This window comes from Coregonus clupeaformis, chromosome 33, assembly GCF_020615455.1.
Source record: "Coregonus clupeaformis isolate EN_2021a chromosome 33, ASM2061545v1, whole genome shotgun sequence".
Taxonomy (NCBI): domain Eukaryota; kingdom Metazoa; phylum Chordata; class Actinopteri; order Salmoniformes; family Salmonidae; genus Coregonus; species Coregonus clupeaformis.
The window spans coordinates 17,175,176-17,195,008 of NC_059224.1; the positions used below are offsets into that span (position 1 = coordinate 17,175,176).

The window sequence follows — 19,833 nt, forward strand, 5'->3', positions numbered from 1 at the left end:
ATAAAAAAAATACATGGAATTCTAGTAATTGAACCGACGTCGGTCAATTATTAATTTTTGGGGGGTTAATCGCTCAGCACTAAAGAGCCGTTTGAAAAGACTGACATTTCAGTCTGTTTAGGTGGGATGGAGTTTTGGCCTGCCTGGTGACATCACCAGGCGGTAAATTAGTTAATAGACCAATAAGAAAGAGTTCCAAAACTCTCTGCCAATAACAGCTAGTTTTCAGTTTTCCCCTCCCCACTCAGACCACTCCCAGAAGGTCCTAGCAAAATTCTTGCTTGAGAAATTACTATTAGCTAATAATCTATTTTTGTTTCTTTTTGACCATTTTAATTAAAAACAATTACAGTAAAGTATTTAATTGTTACCCAGAATTGATTTGATATTGAGATAAAAACGGCTGCATTGGACCTTTAATCAATTGAAATAAGTCTTCCAGTATCAGATATGATTTACTCTTTCTTTCCTTCCTTCATCCCTCACCCCCTCCTATCCTCTTTTTCTCCCTCCCTCCCCACCCCCACCCCTCCCTGGCAGGATTAACCATAAACAATTTAACAATAAAGAACCTAATGTGTCAAAAATATTTTAAAAAATGAAAAAATAAATCTATAAAATAAGTACGTCTCGACCAGGCCAATTTTATATCATACAGTAAAACAGGATAAAAACAGTATTAAAACAAGGTAGCAGCAACACATAGAGTAGGCCTACGTCTGAAAGGACAAAATAAAACCAGCCTCCAGTGCTTGGGGGTTAGAGGAGAATAGAATAGTTAATTCTGTAGAAAGCCTTCAGTGCAAAAATATACATGAGGAGGGATTCTTACTTTTAAATAAAGAAAATAAAGATTGTGTCCACAGCGTTTGGACAAGAAGTTCAATTTACCATGCCTTTACTTTACTGGGGACTTGCAATGCAAACACTTCACATTGCAGTGCCAATGAATGTAACAAATTCAACATTGCCTTGGTCTTAACCAATGTCATAATGATACTATTAATTACCATCTAAGTGCACAGTGAAATCAAAACATTGGCACCACTGACCGACCTGCACTATAGTTAACATTGTGAGAACCTAATCTAACACCTAATACTTTTTCTTGTTTAAAAAGTAGGAACATATTAAAAACATAAAAAAAGAACGTATTCTGTCTGTGCAATAGTTCAAGTAAGTAACTTAGTTTCTGCGCATAGTTAGTGCATGGTCACACATACACATATCCTGTACCGAAAGATCCACACCGCTCCGGAGCAAAACAACAAAACATACAAATACAAAACAAGTATCTACATATCTGAATAGAACTACAGAGTAGGTACTCCCTACTACTGGTCCAGGGTCAGATATTGTTTGAACCGTCTACTGGTTAAAGTTAGGATTGAGCGCAGGGTAATCTGTCCCTAGATCTGTGCTTAGAGTGGCAATTTCCACCTCGAGCCAGAACGACCAACCAGAACTGTCCAATTCAGAGGAAGTGGAGGGGTTTAGTCTCTAAAGGGGGTGTCTCAAACACTCTGGATGCGTCCGAAATGGCAGCCTATAGTGCACTACTTTTGTCCAGTCTTATATGAGGCTCTGGCCAAAAGTAGTGCACTATATAGAGAATAGGGTGGCATTTCAGATTTGTCCTAAAGGGGCGTGTCAAACACTCTTTCCGACGAGTCTTCTGTATCGTCCTCTGACTGTGACTTGTGGTGGAGCCTCACGGTCGTCGAGGAGACAGACAGGTTGCCATGGGGACTGTCATCGCTAAGCTTGGCCTTGCTGCTGTCCTGGACGAACTCCTGGATCTCTAGGGGCAACCGTCTGAACTTGTCCTGGTACTCCTGGTCCAGCTCACTCTGCAGCTATAGGGAGAGGAGAGAACAGAGTATGTATGGGTCTATAGGTAGCTATATGGAGAGGAGAGGACAGAGTATGTATGGGTCTATAGGTAGCTATATGGAGAGGAGAGGACAGAGTATGTATGGGTCTATAGGTAGCTATATGGAGAGGAGAGGACAGAGTATGTATGGGTCTATAGGTAGCTATAGGGAGAGGAGAGGACAGAGTATGTATGGGTCTATAGGTAGCTATATGGAGAGGAGAGGACAGAGTATGTATGGGTCTATAGGTAGCTATATGGAGAGGAGAGGACAGAGTATGTATGGGTCTATAGGTAGCTATATGGAGAGGAGAGGACAGAGTATGTATGGGTCTATAGGTAGCTATAGGGAGAGGAGAGGAAAGAGTATGTATGGGTCTATAGGTAGCTATAGGGAGAGGAGAGGACAGAGTATGTATGGGTCTATAGGTAGCTATATGGAGAGGAGAGGACAGAGTATGTATGGGTCTATAGGTAGCTATATGGAGAGGAGAGGACAGAGTATGTATGGGTCTATAGGTAGCTATATGGAGAGGAGAGGACAGAGTATGTATGGGTCTATAGGTAGCTATAGGGAGAGGAGAGGACAGAGTATGTATGGGTCTATAGGTAGCTATATGGAGAGGAGAGGACAGAGTATGTATGGGTCTATAGGTAGCTATATGGAGAGGGAGAGGACAGAGTATGTATGGGTCTATAGGTAGCTATATGGAGAGGAGAGGACAGAGTATGTATGGGTCTATAGGTAGCTATATGGAGAGGAGAGGACAGAGTATGTATGGGTCTATAGGTAGCTATATGGAGAGGAGAGGACAGAGTATGTATGGGTCTATAGGTAGCTATATGGAGAGGAGAGGACAGAGTATGTATGGGTCTATAAGTAGCTATATGGAGAGGAGAGGACAGAGTATGTATGGGTCTATAGGTAGCTATATGGAGAGGAGAGGACAGAGTATGTATGGGTCTATAGGTAGCTATAGGGAGAGGAGAGGACAGAGTATGTATGGGTCTATAGGTAGCTATATGGAGAGGAGAGGACAGAGTATGTATGGGTCTATAGGTAGCTATATGGAGAGGAGAGGACAGAGTATGTATGGGTCTATAGGTAGCTATATGGAGAGGAGAGGACAGAGTATGTATGGGTCTATAGGTAGCTATAGGGAGAGCAGAGGACAGAGTATGTATGGGTCTATAGGTAGCTATATGGAGAGGAGAGGACAGAGTATGTATGGGTCTATAGGTAGCTATATGGAGAGGAGAGGACAGAGTATGTATGGGTCTATAGGTAGCTATATGGAGAGGAGATGACAGAGTATGGGTCTATAGGACAGGAGGTTGGTGGCACCTTAATTGGGGAAGACGGGCTCGTGGTAATGGCTGGAGCGGAATTAGTGGAATGGAATGCCATTCTATTTGCTCCGTTCCAGCCATTATTATGAGCCATCCTCCACTCAGCAGCCTCCACTGGTCTATAGGTACAGTTGAAGTCGGAAGTTTACATACTCTTAGGTTGGAGTCATTAAAACTTGTTTTTCAACCACTCCACAAATTTCTTGTTAACAAACTATAGTTTTGGCAAGTCAGTTAGGACATCTACTTTGTGCATGATACAAGTAATTTTTCCAACAATGTTTACAGACAGATTATTTCACTTATAATTCACTGTATCACAATTCCAGTGGGTCAGAAGTTTACATACACTAAGTTGACTCTGCCTTTAAACAGCATGGAAAATTAAAGAAAATGATGTCATGGCTTTAGAAGATTCTGATAGGCTAATTGACATCATTTGAGTCAATTGGAGGTGTACCTGTGGATGTATTTCAAGGACTACCTTCAAACTCAGTGCCTCTTTGCTTGACATCATGGGAAAATCAAAAGAAATCAACCAAGACCTCAGAAAGAAAACTGTAGACCTCCACAAGTCTGGTTAATTAATCCTTGGGAGCAATTTCCAAACGCCTGAAGGTACCACGTTCATCTGTACAGTATACAGTATAAACACCATGGGACCACGCAGCCGTCATACCACTCAGGAAGGAGACGCGTTCTGTCTCCTAGAGATGAACGTACTTTGGTGCGAAAAGTGCAAATCAATCCCAGAACAACAGCAAAGGACCTTGTGAAGATGCTGGAGGAAACAGGTACAAAAGTATCTATATCCACAGTAAAATGAGTCCTATATCGACATAACCTGAAATTCCTATATCGAATTAACCTAAAATGCCGCTCAGCAAGGAAGAAGCCACTGCTCCAAAACCGCCATAAAAATGCCAAACTACGGTTTGCAACTGCACATGGGGACAAAGATCGTACCTTTTGGAGAAATGTCCTCTGGTCTGATTAAACAAAAATAGAACTGTTTGGCCATAATGACCATCATTATGTTTGGAGGAAAAAGGGGGTCGCTTGCAAGCCGAAGAACACCATCCCAACTGTGAAGCACGGGGGTGGCAGCATCATGCTGTTGGGGTGCTTTGCTGCAGGAGGGACTGGTGCACTTCACAAAATAGATGGCATCATGAAGAAGGAAAATTATGTGGATATATTGAAGCAACATCTCAAGACATCAGTCAGGAAGTTAAAGCTTGGTCGCAAATGGGTCTTCCAAATGTACAATGACCCCAAGCATACTTCCAATGTGTGGCAAAATGGCATAAGGACAACAAAGTCAAGGTATTGGAGTGACCATCACAAAGCCCTGACCTCAATCTTATAGAACATTTGTGGGCAAAACTGAAAAAGCGTTTTCGAGCAAGGAGGCCTACAAACCTGATTCAGTTACACCAGCTCTGTCAGGAGGAATGGGCCAAAATTCACCCAACTTATTGTAGGAAGCTTGTGGAAGGCTACCCGAAACGTTTGACCCAAGTTAAACAATTTAAAGGCAATGCTACCAAATACTAATTGAGTGTATGTAAACTTCTGACCCACTGGGAATGTGATGAAAGAAAAAAAAGCTGAAATAAATAATTCTCTCTACTGTTATTCTGACATTTCACATTCTTAAAATAAAGTGGTGATCCTAACTGACCTAAAACAGGGAATTTTTACTAGGATTAAATGTCAAGAATTGTGAAAAACTGAGTTTAAATGTATTTGGCTAAGTTGTATGTAAACTTCCGACTTCAACTGTATATATATGGAGAGGACAGAGTATGGGTCTACTACAGAACCAGATAGAACCACAGAACCAACAGTGTCAACAGAACTACAGCAACAAAGAGAACTCCTGGTCCAGCTCACTCTTCAGCTATAGGGAGAGCTGCAGTATGGGTCTACAGAACCAACAGAGTGGGCCTACATAATGATATACTGAACTTGTTCTGGTTACTCTTGGTACTATGTAACTGAAGAGGAGAACAGAATATGGTGTCAGTGACTAGTGATGACTGATATGGACCAGTAGAGTAGATGTTACTGGTCAACAGGTGGGCCAATGGTTGCTGTGGTGCTAACTGGGTAGCCTATATGATGGATATGACTTTTCAATTTCCTCGTTTTCTTTTATTCAATTTTCTCTACCTCAATTAGTAACAAAGGAATGAAAGAGATGTGAATCATTCATCCTAAATGTAGCCTCCCGTGTTCTTCTGAGCTCCCTGCCTTCTGACAGACAGACGGAGAGTCTGTTTTTCTCCCAGGCATATCTGCCCCTAATGATTACAGATGACAGGATTGTATTCATTCTGATCCAATAATTGCTTTAATGCTGATTTTTCTGTTTAACTACCCTGCTGCATCCCAGGGGAGGGTCGTAATTAAAGCAGAGCAGCAAAGATGAACCACATCACAATCTAAGAGTCTAAGAACCATGCCAGGATCTAAGAGCTCAACTATAGATTTTCAGCATTACAGGAGATCGAAGACAAGCTGATTTAAATAAGTCTATGATCTCACAGAGGTAGAGTCAGGCAGAAAAACAAAGGAGAGTTTGTCAATAAAAGGTCAATTCTTTTTTAGGATGACTTACTCATCAAACAATCCTACTATTAATATGTCGCCAAATGACCTGTGGGCTAATGGCCAGGTCTATGGCTGTCTGTGAGGAATTAACCCGAGAGTAGTAATATACCTTTTATACACAACTTTAGTGAAGAGTTTCTTGAGAGTGGGTCTATTCAAATCCAAACATTTTTTTCCTTAACTTGGGTCACATTGAACTACACCAGAAATCAAATCAAATCAAAGTTTATTGGTCGTGTAAACAGATTGCAGATGTTATCACAGGTGCAGATAAATGCTTATGTTTCTATCTCCAATAGTGCTGTAATATCTAGCAATACAATAACAATAGACACATAATCCCCCCCCCCCCCAAAAAAAACAAAAAAAAAAACAACAAGAAATTAAGAAATATCAGAACGAGTAATGTCAGAGTCCGGAATATAAATATATACACCTTCGGAAAGTATTCAGACCCTTTTACTTTTTCCACATTTTGTTACATTACAGCCTTATTCTAAAATGGATTTAAAAACTGTTTTCCATCAGCAATCTACACACAATACCCCATAATGACAAAGCGAAAACAGTTTTTTTGCAATTTTTTTTTTTTAAAAACAGACATACCTTATTTACATAAGTATTCAGCCCTTTTGCTATGAGGCTCAAAATTGAACTCAGGTGCATCCTGTTTCCATTGATCATCCTTGAGATATTTCTACAACTTGATTGGAGTCCACCTGTGGTAAATTCAATTGATTGGACATGATTTGGAAAGGCACACACCTGTCTATATAAGGTCCCACAGTTGAAAGTGCATGTTATAGCATTTACCAAGCCATGAGGTCGAAGGAATTGTCAGTAGAGCTCCGAGACAGGATTGTGTTGAGGCATAGATCTGGGGACAGTGGCGGCTCCTGAAAAAATTCTCAGGAGGGGCAATTTTTCTGATGATTTAGGTGACCTACACACATTTTAAAAAAGATATGTCCAGCAACAACATGAAGACAGGGGCAGCATATAAGTCAATACCAGAAGCATTTATTGACTGATCTGGGGAGATGGATTCCAGTTTCTGTGACAGATTATAAATAATCTCTGATGCCTTTGTTATATTAGCTTTTGGTTGAATGTACTGTCGTAGTAAATATATAATGTTATAGCTTGGTCTGACTAAAATCTTGTGCATGACCCATTTTGTGTTGGGCGTTTGTTTTCAATCAATGCTGTTCCTATCCTATAACAATGGACAAAAGAGTCCTATCTTGTCAGCCTTGTCAGCAGGTGGCCAAGGACAACACCCACGCCATAGGTCTCTCAGTTCTTCCAACTCACGAGTTCTTGCTCTGAGGACACACACACACACACACACACACACACACACACACACACACACACACTCATCACTGATAACACACACACACACACACATCATCACTGTTAAACACACACACACACACACACAAAAATCCCCTCTCTTTAGGCTGAACATTTGAAGACAGAGAACCCGACTCAGAGCCAATGCAACAGTGGAGGGGACCTCGCCCAACTCATCAGGACCAATCAGAAGATCAGAACTACTAGATTCAACCTACATCATTTATTGTATAAAATGTCTGCACACAATGTTTTCGGGGCTCTCTTCAGATAGCTCCCTAAGAGTTTGACTGAACGAGTCCGTGCACGCGATTCCAGATATCTTTACCTCTGAATAAACTGCCTTTATTATACCATATCCACCCTGTCCAAAGTCTCTACTTGGTCTCAGTTCTCCAGTAAACTTGTGATTATCAACAGTACACAACGGTAACAAACAATTGGGGGAACTCACGGGGCAGATAGTAAGGTCGCAGTGACACAGAAAGCAGTTCAATGTCGGGGGTACAGAGTCGCTCTCTTACCAGGATCGATTTTCCCTGTGACTGTGTCAGATCGCGGTCCGCTCTGACCAGGGTGAAGCCGGCCGGCTCCACTTCTCTGTCCGGGACTCTGTCATCCAGCCAAGTCTCCCAGCTGTATTGGATTCCGCTGCCAGCAGCGTTTCATCATTTAGTCCGTTCGTAGCGGGTATGTACACGATCAACAAGATCAGTCCAAAACCCACCACTGGAAATCCATGGTTGGCAGAATGTTTGTAAACTAAGTGTACAAATTAAAAACATAAAATAACGCCACTAAGTGTACAAATTAAAAACATAAGATAACGCCACACTGCAGGTCGCAACAGAGACGCTGCTAGCCGCTATTTTCTTAGTTACGTTCATGGTTACGTCACGTATGACGAAAGCGTAAGTGCAAGCCCACAGACACCCATAGAGATTGTATTGAAAGCTTTGAAATTTGAAAAAAATAGATTTTACATGGGAGTCTATGACAGACTTCTGGGCGATTTTCAACATGACTGAAATCGCCCCAAAAACGGGCGGGGGCCATTTGAAGCACGACTTTAGCCTGATTTGACATTTAGTGGCAGTCAGATCAGATTAGAACACTGATAACTACTGTTGCCGTGATATAATTGATTAGAAAAAAAATCCCTTCCTTTTCCCGTTTGGCAGTGCGTCGCCCATATCGCCCTATTGAACACACCGCCCCTGTCTGGGGAAGGGTACCAAAAAATGTCTGCAGCATTGAAGGTCCCCAAGAACACAGTGGCCTCCATCATTCTTAAATGGAAGATGTTTGGAACCACCAAGACTCTTCCTAGAGCTGGCCGCCCGGCCAAACTGAGCAATCGGGGGAGAAGGTCCTTGGTCAGGGAGGTGACCAATAACCTGATGGTTCACTCTGACAGAGCTCTAGAGTTCCTCTGTAAAAGGCATATGACAGCCCGCTTGGAGTTTGCCAAAAGGCACTTAAAGACTCTCAGACCATGAGAAACAAGATTCTCTGGTCTGATGAAACCAAGATTGAACTCTTTGGCCTGAATGACAAGCGTCGCGTCTGGAGGAAACTTGGCACCATCCCTACGGTGAAGCATGGTGGTGGATCGAGGCAAAGATGAACGGTGCAAAGTACAGAGATCCTTGTTGAAAACCTGCTTCATAGCGCTCAGGACCTCAGACTGGGGTGAAGGTTCACCTTCCAACAGGACAATGACCCTAAGCATACAGCCAAGACAACTCAGGAGTGGCTTCGGGACAAGTCTCTGAATGTCCTTGAGTTGCCCAGCCAGAGCCCGGACTTGAACCTAATCGAACATCTCTGGAGAGACCTGAAAATAGCTGTGCATGACACACCCCATCCAACCTGACAGAGCTTGAGAGGATCTGCAGCGAAGAATGGGAGAAACTCCCCAAATACAGGTGTGCCAAGCTTGTAGCGTCATATCCAAGAAGACTTGAGGCTGTAACCGCTTCCAAAGGTGCTTCAACAAAGTACTGAGTAAAGGGTCTGAATACTTATGTAAATGTGATATTTCAGTTTTTTATTTGTTATACATTTGAAAAAATTCTAAAAACCTGCTTTTGCTTTGTCATCATGGGGTATTGTGTGCAAATTGATGAGGGGAAAAAACAATTGAATACATTTTAGAATAAGGCTGTAACGTAACAAAATGTGGAAAAAGTCAAGTGTTCTGAATAGTTTCCGAATGCACTGTATATCCTGTACATAGGGAAGCAGTCTCTAAGGGGCAAGGTACCGGGCGGAGGCCGGCTAGTGATGACTGTTTAACAGTCTGATGGCCTGGAAATATAAGCTGTCTCTCAGTCCCAGCTTTGATGCACCTGTACTGTCTCCACCTTCTAGATGGTAGCGGGGTGAACAGGCCGTGGCTCGGGTGTCTGAGGTCCTTGATGATTTTCTTGGCCTTCCTGTGACACTGGGTGCTGTAGGGCAGGCAGTGTGCCCCCGATGATGCGTTGGGCTGACTGCACCACCCTTTGGAGAGACCTGCGGTTGCGGGCAGTGCAGTTGTCATACCAGGCGGTGATACAGCCCGACAGAATGCTGTCGATGGCATCTGTAGAAGTCCGTGAGGGTCTTAGGGGCCAGGCTGAATTTCTTCAGCCACCCTGTGTGATACACACTCAGAGGAACTTGAAGCTTTTGACCCTCTCCACTGCGGCCCTGGCAATGTGGATGGGGGCGTGCTCTCTCTGCTGTCTCTTGTAGTCCACGATCAGCTCCTTTGTTTTGTTGACGATGAAGGAGAGGTTATTTTCCTGGCACCACTCCGCCAGGGCTGTCACCTCCTCCCTGTAGGCTGTCTCGTCATTGTTGGTAATCAGGCCTACTACTGTTGTGTCGTCAGCAAACTTGATGGTTGAGTTGGAGAAAAGCTTAGCCACGCAGTCATGGGTGAACAGGGAGTACAGGAGGGGGCTGGGCACACAACCCTGTTGGGCCCCCGTGTTGAGGATCAGCGTGGCGGAGATGTTGTTGCCTACCTTCACCACCTGGGGGCGGCCCGTCAGGAAGTCTAGGACCCAGTTGCACAGGGAGGGGTTCAGACCCAGGCCCCTGAGCTTACTGGGCACTTTAAGCTGAGGCTGAGAGGGTAACTTTGTCCTACCTAGGAGTAAGGCTGGCATTTAAACTTTCATAAAACTGAGAGAGAAGCCACGAGGTGTGAATAGACTAGTTATGTAGTGGTAAAAAAAAATGGTGGGTAAACTCTGATCGCCGGTCGCGGTGAAAAAAATAACGCTCCCTATACATTCAATGCATTTTTCTGCAAAAGGTGGGTAAACTATTGGGCAAAAAGAGGCAGGCAGGGCAAGCTAGCCTCAGCCTGGATCGGAGATCATTATAGGCTAGAGAGGAAGATACAGTAGTCATGGGATGAGATAGAAGAGATATTCAAGTGTGATACCGAGTGAAGAGGCGATTTCACTAAAGGACATGGAAAGGAAGGAGAGTAAGAGAGGGATGAGAGGGATGAAGACTATGGAGGACTGGGGAGAGAAGGAGAGAGGGATGAATATTATCCAACTACAAGTGTAGGATCTTATTTTGATCACTGTGTCGTTGCAGAACATTTCTGGCACAGCAGGTCATTCAAACTTAAAGTGTATTTGAGGTTTAAAAAGGCTTCTAAAGTTTACATTTTCAGACTTGATTTTCCCTAACAAATATGTATCAACCCCCCAAAAAAGGTCCATTAATTATAATCCACACAATAATTCAAATTTCCTGTTGCTGCAGTATTATTTTCCTGCTGTGAGAAACTGGTCAACTTAAGATCCTACATCTGTAGGAATGGGAGTGAGGAGAGAATAAAGGGATGTTGGGAGGAGAGGAGAGGAATGAAGTCAGTCCCACTAGAGGACAGGTGTGGTGAGAGGTGATAATGATGTGATGAGATGATTCCATGTTCCTGCCAAAGGCAGTTCTCCATCACCTGGGACAGTAAAGTTATATTCTGATTCAGCTCTCCTAACTCCCTCGCTAACCTAGCCTGATCGAACCACACTCTCCAAGGTGTGTCACATTCATACGGTCTCTGCCCTGATTTGACCACACTCTACAAGGTGACCTTCCAGGAAGAGTGTTTTTCACTGGATGATATTCAGCCAGATGGCTAAAGACGCTTCGCTCTGCAGCCCTCCTCTCCTCTCCTCTCCTCTCCTCTCCTCTCCTCTCCTCTCCTCTCCTCTCCTCTCCTCTCCTCTCCTCTCCTCTCCTCTCCTCTCCTCTCCTCTCCTCTCCTCTCCTCTCCTCTCCTCTCCACGCCTGACCTACTTTGAAAGGGACTGTCTGCAGCGCGCACTGTCCCCCTGCTAACCATAGGCACTGAGGTCTTTTGATTAAATCTGTCAACTCTCTCCCAGCTCTGATGGTTCCTAGGTGTGAAGATTTTGGGTGGGGTGGAGCAGGAGGGTGTGAGGTAGAATGTGGTGGGGGGCCGTCAGTCAATGGTTGATGGGTGTGTGTGTGTGTCGGTGTGTGTGTGTGTTTGTGTGTGTGTGTGTACGTGAGAGAGTATGTACGAGTGTGTTCATTGCCATCGGGCGAGGTGTGTGTGTATGTCGGAGACAGGGTATGTGTCGGAGACAGGGTGTGTGTCGGGGACAAGTTGTGTGACGAACGCCACACCTCATTATCACCTGGTGGGAAGTGACAGCTGAGGTAATTAAAAGTCACAGGGATGGAGGGATGAAGGATGTAGAGGAGGAGCAGATGGAGCCTGCGGGGTCTCTTTGGTCAGTCCCCTTCCTTTCACCATCCCTCTGTTCTCCCACCCCTCTCAATGGAACATCTGAGATAGTGGGGAGCTGAGCCTCCTCCAAAAGTGTTGTCTAACAGAATGTCTCATCAGGTGTCCGGATCTGGCTGAGCGACCTTGAGGTGTGCGGTTTCCCTTTAGACGCAAACGAGGAAAGAGCAGCCAAGCGATCCCTTGTATCACCTTAGAAGACCAATCATCTGTCAAAACACACACACACACACACACACACACACACACACACACACACTACTGCCTTTCTTAAAATACTTCACTGGATGACCATCTGTCACCATCTGTCAAGGAACGCTCCCTATACTTTCAATGCAATTTTCCGCAAAAGGTGGGTAAACTGTTGGGCTCAAAAAAAGGTGGGTAAACTGCATTTACTTGCGTTTACCCTCAACTACACTGAGCAGCTGATTAGCTGGAACAAAACCTGCAGGAGAGTAGATCTCCAGGAGCAGGTTAGGCCACCACTGACATAGAACATCCAGCATTAGGGATTCAGGAGCCATCTGTGTTCCCCATCCCTGCCGGGTATCAGCATAACTCTGGGAGCTACCTCTGGGTCTGCATCCCAAATGGCAACTTATTCCCTACTTAGTGCACCATTTTTGACCAGGGCGCAGTTTCCCAAAAGCATCTTAAGGCTAAGATCATCGTTAGAAGCATAGGATTGTATTGTGATCGTATTGTTCTAATGATGAACTTAGCCTTAAGATGCACTACAGTGCACTAAATAGGGAATAGAGTGCCATTTGGGAAGTAGCCTGGGAGTCTTCAAGGTCCTTTAAAATGCACATAGTAGTGCCAGATAGTAGTGCCAGATAGTAGTGCCAGACCAGTTTCAAGCCAAGTAGTTCCAGGCCACTCTTGTGATATAATCCACACTGTGTGTAATTACCAATTACCATGACCAGGAGGTGAGAGAGGGGTCACCGCTCTGAAATGTGGGCTGTCGCACAGATGCAGGACAGGAGGAAGGCTGTGTGTGTGTGTGTGTGTGTGTGGGGGGGGTTTGCTGGCTGAGGGGCAGCATTAGCACCATTTCCATTCTTTCTATTGTAATGGGCATAACTATGGAAATGGCCAGCAGTGATCCATAACTGAGGTATCAAATCAAATCAAATTTTATTTGTCACATACACGTGTTTAGCAGATGTTATAGCGGGTGTAGCAAAATGCTTGTGCTTCTAGCTCCAACAGTGCAGTAATATCTAACAAGTAATATCTAACAATTTCACAACATATACCCAATACACACAAAACTAGTAAGGAATGGGATTTAAGAATACATACATATAGACAAGCAATGACAGCAATGACAGAGCAGCATTGACTAAGATACAGTAGAATATTATAGAATAGAATGCAGTATATACATATGAGATGAGTAATGCAAGATATGTAAACATTATTCATGTGACTAGTGTTCCATTTCTTAAAGTGGCCAGTGATTTCAATAGGCAGCAGCAGCCTCTAATGTGCTAGTGATGGCTATTTAACAGTCTGATGGCCTTGAGATAGAAGCTGTTTTTCATTCTCTTGGTCCCAGCTTTGATGGACCTGTACTGACCTCGCCTTCTGGATGATAGCGGGGTGAACAGGCAGTGGCTTGGGTGGTTGATGTCATTGATGTTATTTTTGGCCTTCCTGTGACATCGGGTGCTGTATGTGTCTTGGAGGGCGGGTAGTTTGCCCCCGGTAATGCGTTCGGCAGACCGCACCACCCTCTGGAGAGCCTTGCGGTTGTGGGCGGTGCAGTTGCCGTACCAGGCGGTGATACAGCCCGACAGGATGCTCTCAATTGTGCATCTGTAAAAGTTTGTGAGGGTTTTAGGTGCTAAGCCGAATTTCTTCAGCCTCCTGAGGTTGAAGAGGCTCTGTTGCGCCTTCTTCACCACACTGTCTGCGTGTATGGACCATTTCAGTTTGTCGGTGATGTGTACGCCAAGGAACTTGAAACTTTCCACCTTCTCCACTGCGGTCCCGTCGATGTGGATAGGGGGGTGCACCCTCTGCTGTTTCCTGTTGATGTTGAGTGAGAGGTTATTTTCCTGGCACCACACTCCCAGAGCCCTCACCTCCTCCCTGTAGGCGGTCTCGTCATTGTTGGTAATCATGCCTACTACTGTTGTGTCGTCTGCAAACTTGATGATTGAGTTGGAGGCGTGCCTGGCCACGCAGTCATGGGTGAACAGGGAGTACTGAGGGGGCTGAGCACGCACCCATGTGGGGCCCCAGTGTTGAGGATCAGCGAAGTGGAGATGTTGTTTCCTACCTTCACCACCTGGGGGCGGCCTGTCAGGAAGTCCAGGACCCAGTTGCACAGGGCGGGGTTCAGACCCAGGGCCTCGAGCTTAATGATGAGCTTGGAGGGTACTATGGTGTTGAATGCTGAGCTATAGTCAATGAACAGCATTCTTACATAGGTATTCCTCTTGTCCAGATGTGATAGGGCAGTGTGCAGTGTGATGGCGATTGCATCGTCTGTGGATCTATTAGGGCGGTAAGCAAATTGAAGTGGGTCTAGGGTGACAGGTAAGGTAGAGGTGATATGATCCTTGACTAGTCTCTCAAAGCACTTCATGATGACAGAGGTGAGTGCTACAGGGCGATAGTCATTTAGTTCAGTTACCTTTGCTTTCTTGGGTACAGGAACAATGGTGGCCATCTTGAAGCATGTGGGGACAGCAGACTGGGAAAGGGAGAGATTGAATATGTCCATAAACACACCAGCCAGCTGGTCTGCGCATGCTCTGAGGACGCGGCTAGGGATGCCGTCTGGGCCGGCAGCCTTGCGAGGGTTAACATGCTTAAATGTCCGCGTGATCAAAACAATCTTGAAGCGTGGATTCCGATTGGTCAGACCAGCGGTGAATAGTCCTTAGCACGGGTACTTCCTGTTTGAGTTTCTGCCTATAGGAAGGGAGAAGCAAAATGGAGTCATGGTCAGATTTGCCGAAAGGAGGGCGGGGGAGGGCCTTATAACCATCCCGGAAGTTCGAATAGCAATGGTTGAGGATTTTAGCAGCGCGAGTACAACAGTCGATATGTTGATAGAACTTCGGCAGCCTAGTCCTCAAATTTGCTTTGTTAAAATTACAATAAATGCAGCCTCAGGATATGTGGTTTCCAGTTTGCATAAGGTCCAGTGAAGTTCTTTGTGGGCCGTCGTGGTATTGGCTTGAGGGGGGATATACACGGCCGTGACTATAACCGAAGAGAATTCTCTTGGGCGATAATGCATTTGATTGTGAGATATTCTAGGTCGGGTGAACAGAAGGACTCGAGTTCCTGTATGTTACTACAATTACACCATGAGTCGTTAATCATGAAACACACACCTCCGCTGTCACGCCCTGACTCTAGGAACTCGTATTTGTTGAGTCAGGGTGTGTATTTTCTGTGTTGTGTTTTGCTATGTTGATTGTCTATGTTTAGATCTAGTATGTGTAGATCTATGTTGGCCGGTGTGGTTCCCAATCAGAGGCAGCTGTAGCTCGTTGTTGAGGTTTGTTGTGTGTACCTTAGGACGTCACGTATCGTTACTTTATTGTCTTTGTTCGTTGTGTTTATTCTATATATAATAAACATGAATGCATATCACGCTGCGCCTTGGTCCTTCTCATTCGTCAACAATCGTGACATCCGCCCTTCTGCTTCCCGGAAAGATATGTATTCCTGTATGCGTGATGAACTGAGAACCCATCTGGCTGGACCGATTCCGACAGAATATCCAGAGAGAGCCATGTTTCCGTGAAACAGAGTATGTTACAGGCATTGATGTCTCTCTGGAAAGAAATCCTTGCCCGTAGTTCATCGAGCTTGTTAACCAGAGACTGAACATTAGTGAGTAGAATACTTGGAAGCGGTGGGTGGTGTGCGCGCCTCCTAAGTCGAACCAGCAGGCCGCTCCGAGTGCCTCTCCTTCGCCGGCGATGTTTTGTGTCAGCCACTGGAATCAGTTCAGTTGCCCTGGGGAGAGCAAACAAAGGATCTGCTTCTGGAAAGTCGCATTCCTGGTCGTAATGCTGGTGAGTTACCGCCGCTCTGATATCCAATAGTTTTTCCTGGCTGTATGTAATGATGCAAAACACTTTCTGAGCTAATAATGTAAAACATAATACATAAAAAAACAAAATACTGCAAAGTTTCCTAAGAGCTAGTCGCGAGGTATAATGAAGAACAGAATGGAGATGGAAAGAGAGTGCGAGAGAGAGAGAGAAAGAGAGAGAGGGAAAGAGAGAAAGAGAGAGGGAGAGAGATCAATAGTCAGAGAGAAATAGAGAACGTAATAGAAAGATCAATAGAGAGAGCGAGAGAGAGAGAGAGACATAGAAAGATAAATAGAGAGAGAGAGAAAGAAAGAGAGAGAGAAATAGAAAAAGAGATATAGAAAGATAAAAATAGAGAGATCGTACTGTTAAAAAAGGATGGGATTCATATGGCTGGCTTTTCTCTCTTCTTTCTCTTGCTCTCTTCCTCCCCTATACATATCCCATTCTCTCTCTTCTTCCCCTATACATATCCCATTACCTCTCTATTTCTCTCTTTCTCTCGCTCTAATGTTCTCTCTTTTTCTCTCATAGTGCTGATATATAGAGCTGACTCGTTGTGATGACGTGGAACTATAAAACAGTGATGTAGAGGGGCAGTGGCGGCTCCTGAAAAAATTCTCAGGAGGGGCAATTTTTCTGATGATTTAGGTGACCTACACACATTTTAAAAAAGATATGTTCAGCAACAACATGAAGACAGGGGCAGCATATAAGTCAATACCAGAAGCATTTATTGACTGATCTGGGGAGATGGATTCCAGTTTCTGTGACAGATTATAAATAATCTCTGATGCCTTTGTTATATTAGCTTTTGGTTGAATGTACTGTCGTAGTAAATATATAATGTTATAGCTTGGTCTGACTAAAATCTTGTGCATGACCCATTTTGTGTTGGGCGTTTGTTTTCAATCAATGCTGTTCCTATCCTATAACAATGGACAAAAGAGTCCTATCTTGTCAGCCTTGTCAGCAGGTGGCCAAGGACAACACCCACGCCATAGGTCTCTCAGTTCTTCCAACTCACGAGTTCTTGCTCTGAGGACACACACACACACACACACACACACACACATCATCACTGATAACACACACACACACACACACATCATCACTGTTAAACACACACACACACACACACACACAAAAATCCCCTCTCTTTAGGCTGAACATTTGAAGACAGAGAACCCGACTCAGAGCCAATGCAACAGTGGAGGGACTCGCCCAACTCATCAGGACCAATCAGAAGATCAGAACTACTAGATTCAACCTACATCATTTATTGTATAAAATGTCTGCACACAATGTTTTCGGGCTCTCTTCAGATAGCTCCCTAAGAGTTTGACGAACGAGTCCGTGCACGCGATTCCAGATATCTTTACCTCTGAATAAACTGCCTTTATTATACCATATCCACCCTGTCCAAAGTCTCTACTTGGTCTCAGTTCTCCAGTAAACTTGTGATTATCAACAGTACACAACGGTAACAAACAATTGGGGGAACTCACGGGGCAGATAGTAAGGTCGCAGTGACACAGAAAGCAGTTCAATGTCGGGGGTACAGAGTCGCTCTCTTACCAGGATCGATTTTCCCTGTGACTGTGTCAGATCGCGGTCCGCTCTGACCAGGGTGAAGCCGGCCGGCTCCACTTCTCTGTCCGGGACTCTGTCATCCAGCCAAGTCTCCCAGCTGTATTGGATTCCGCTGCCAGCAGCGTTTTCATTATTTAGTCCGTTCGTAGCGGGTATGTACACGATCAACAAGATCAGTCCAAAACCCACCACTGGAAATCCATGGTTGGCAGAATGTTTGTAAACTAAGTGTACAAATTAAAAACATAAAATAACGCCACTAAGTGTACAAATTAAAAACATAAGATAACGCCACACTGCAGGTCGCAACAGAGACGCTGCTAGCCGCTATTTTCTTAGTTACGTTCATGGTTACGTCACGTATGACGAAAGCGCGTAAGTGCAAGCCCACAGACACCCATAGAGATTGTATTGAAAGCTTTGAAATTTGAAAAAAATAGATTTTACATGGGAGTCTATGACAGACTTCTGGGCGATTTTCAACATGACTGAAATCGCCCCAAAAACGGGCGGGGCCATTTGAAGCACGACTTTAGCCTGATTTGACATTTAGTGGCAGTCAGATCAGATTAGAACACTGATAACTACTGTTGCCGTGATATAATTGATTAGAAAAAAAAATCATTTTCCCGTTTGGCAGTGCGTCGCCCATATCGCCCTATTGAACACACCGCCCCTGTAGAGGGGATTGTTTTCAGCAGGACAACAAGAGATGTGAAACCTTTCAAGAGGGACAATAACCCATTCCAGCTTCATTAGTCAACACAGACACTCACACACCTACACACATCCTGACAATTCAGCACTCACACACCTACACACATCCTGACAATTCAGCCCCAGAGGGGAACCTGCATGATTTGAGCTAAAACAGCAGCCCTGTCATCCAACAGCACAGGGAGGCAGGAATGTATCCTGGCACGTAACACACACACACACACACACAGACACACACGCAAACACACAGGCACATAAACACACGTAGACACAGACACACGTAGACACAAAAGTGTGATGACAGGCTTCATCTCACTGCATCCTCTGGGAATAACAGTGTGTTCCCTGTGGGCCGTGTGTGTGTATTTGTGTGCATTATTGATGCGACCCTGACGAGTGGAGAGAGGCACAGATCAAAGGCAGTGATGAGGGAAGCCATGAACGCCCACAGTCTGAGAGAAGGGCGGGGGAGGAGGAGAGAGAGATAAATACTTATAGAGAGAGAGGGAGGGGAGGGGGAGAGAGAGATAAATACATATAGAGAGAGGGAGGGGAGGGGGAGAGAGAGAAATACATAGAGAGAGAGGGAGGGGAGGGAGAGAGAGAGAAATACGTATAGAGAGAGGGAGGGAGAGAGAAATACGTATAGAGAGAGGGGGGAGGGAGAGAGAGAGAAATACGTATAGAGAGAGGGAGGGGAGGGAGAGAGAGAGAAATACGTATAGAGAGAGGGAGGGAGAGAGAGAAATACGTATAGAGAGAGGGGGAGAGAGAGAGAGAGAGAAATACGTATAGAGAGAGGGAGGGAGAGAGAGAGAGAGAAATACGTATAGAGAGAGGGGGGAGAGCGAGAGAGAGAAATACGTATAGAGAGAGAGGGAGGGAGGAGGAGAGAGAGAGAAATACGTATAGAGAGAGAGGGAGGGGAGGGGGAGAGAGAGAGAAAGACGTAGAGAGGGAGAGGGAGGGGAGGAGAGAGAGAGAGACGTATAGAGAGAGTGAGGGGATGGGGAGAGAGAGAGTGAAATACGTATAGAGAGAGGGAGGGGAGGAGGAGAGAGAGAAATACGTATAGAGAGAGAGGGAGGGGAGGAGGAGAGAGATAAATACGTATAGAGAGAGAGAGAGGGGAGGAGGAGAGAGAGAGAAAGATGTATGGGGAGAGAAATACGTATAGAGAGAGGGAGGGGAGGGGGAGAGAGAGACATATAGGGAGGGAAGGGGGGAGAGAGAGAGAGAGAAAGACGTATAGAGAGAGGGAGGGGGGAGAGAGAGAGAAATACGTATAAAGAGAGGGAGGGGAGGGAGAGAGAGAGAGAGAGAGAGAAATATGTATAGAGAGAGGGAGGGGAGGGGGAGAGAGAGAGACGTATAGAGAGAGGGAGGGGGGGGGGAGAGAGAGAGACGTATAGAGAGAGGGAGGGGAGGGGGAGAGAGGGAGAGAGAGAGAAATATGTATAGAGAGAGGGAGGGGA

At 45.0% G+C, this 19,833-nt stretch overlaps 1 protein-coding gene across 5 annotated transcripts in view; it reads right to left on the minus strand.

The window, feature by feature from the left end:
• Nucleotides 1–534: 534 nt before the first annotated feature.
• The window catches only part of LOC121548707 (1-phosphatidylinositol 4,5-bisphosphate phosphodiesterase beta-1-like), a 224,841-nt gene continuing 205,542 nt past the window's right edge, over nt 535–19,833 (minus strand). For 4 of the 5 annotated variants that reach the window (XM_041860245.1, XM_041860242.1, XM_041860240.1 and 1 more), the window contains one exon: nt 535–1,856. In XM_041860245.1, the coding sequence (XP_041716179.1) occupies nt 1,638–1,856 (219 nt within the window). In that variant the 3' untranslated portion in view covers nt 535–1,637. The remainder of the gene's footprint in view (nt 1,857–19,833) is intronic. The other variant, XM_041860243.1, reaches the window with a different exon arrangement.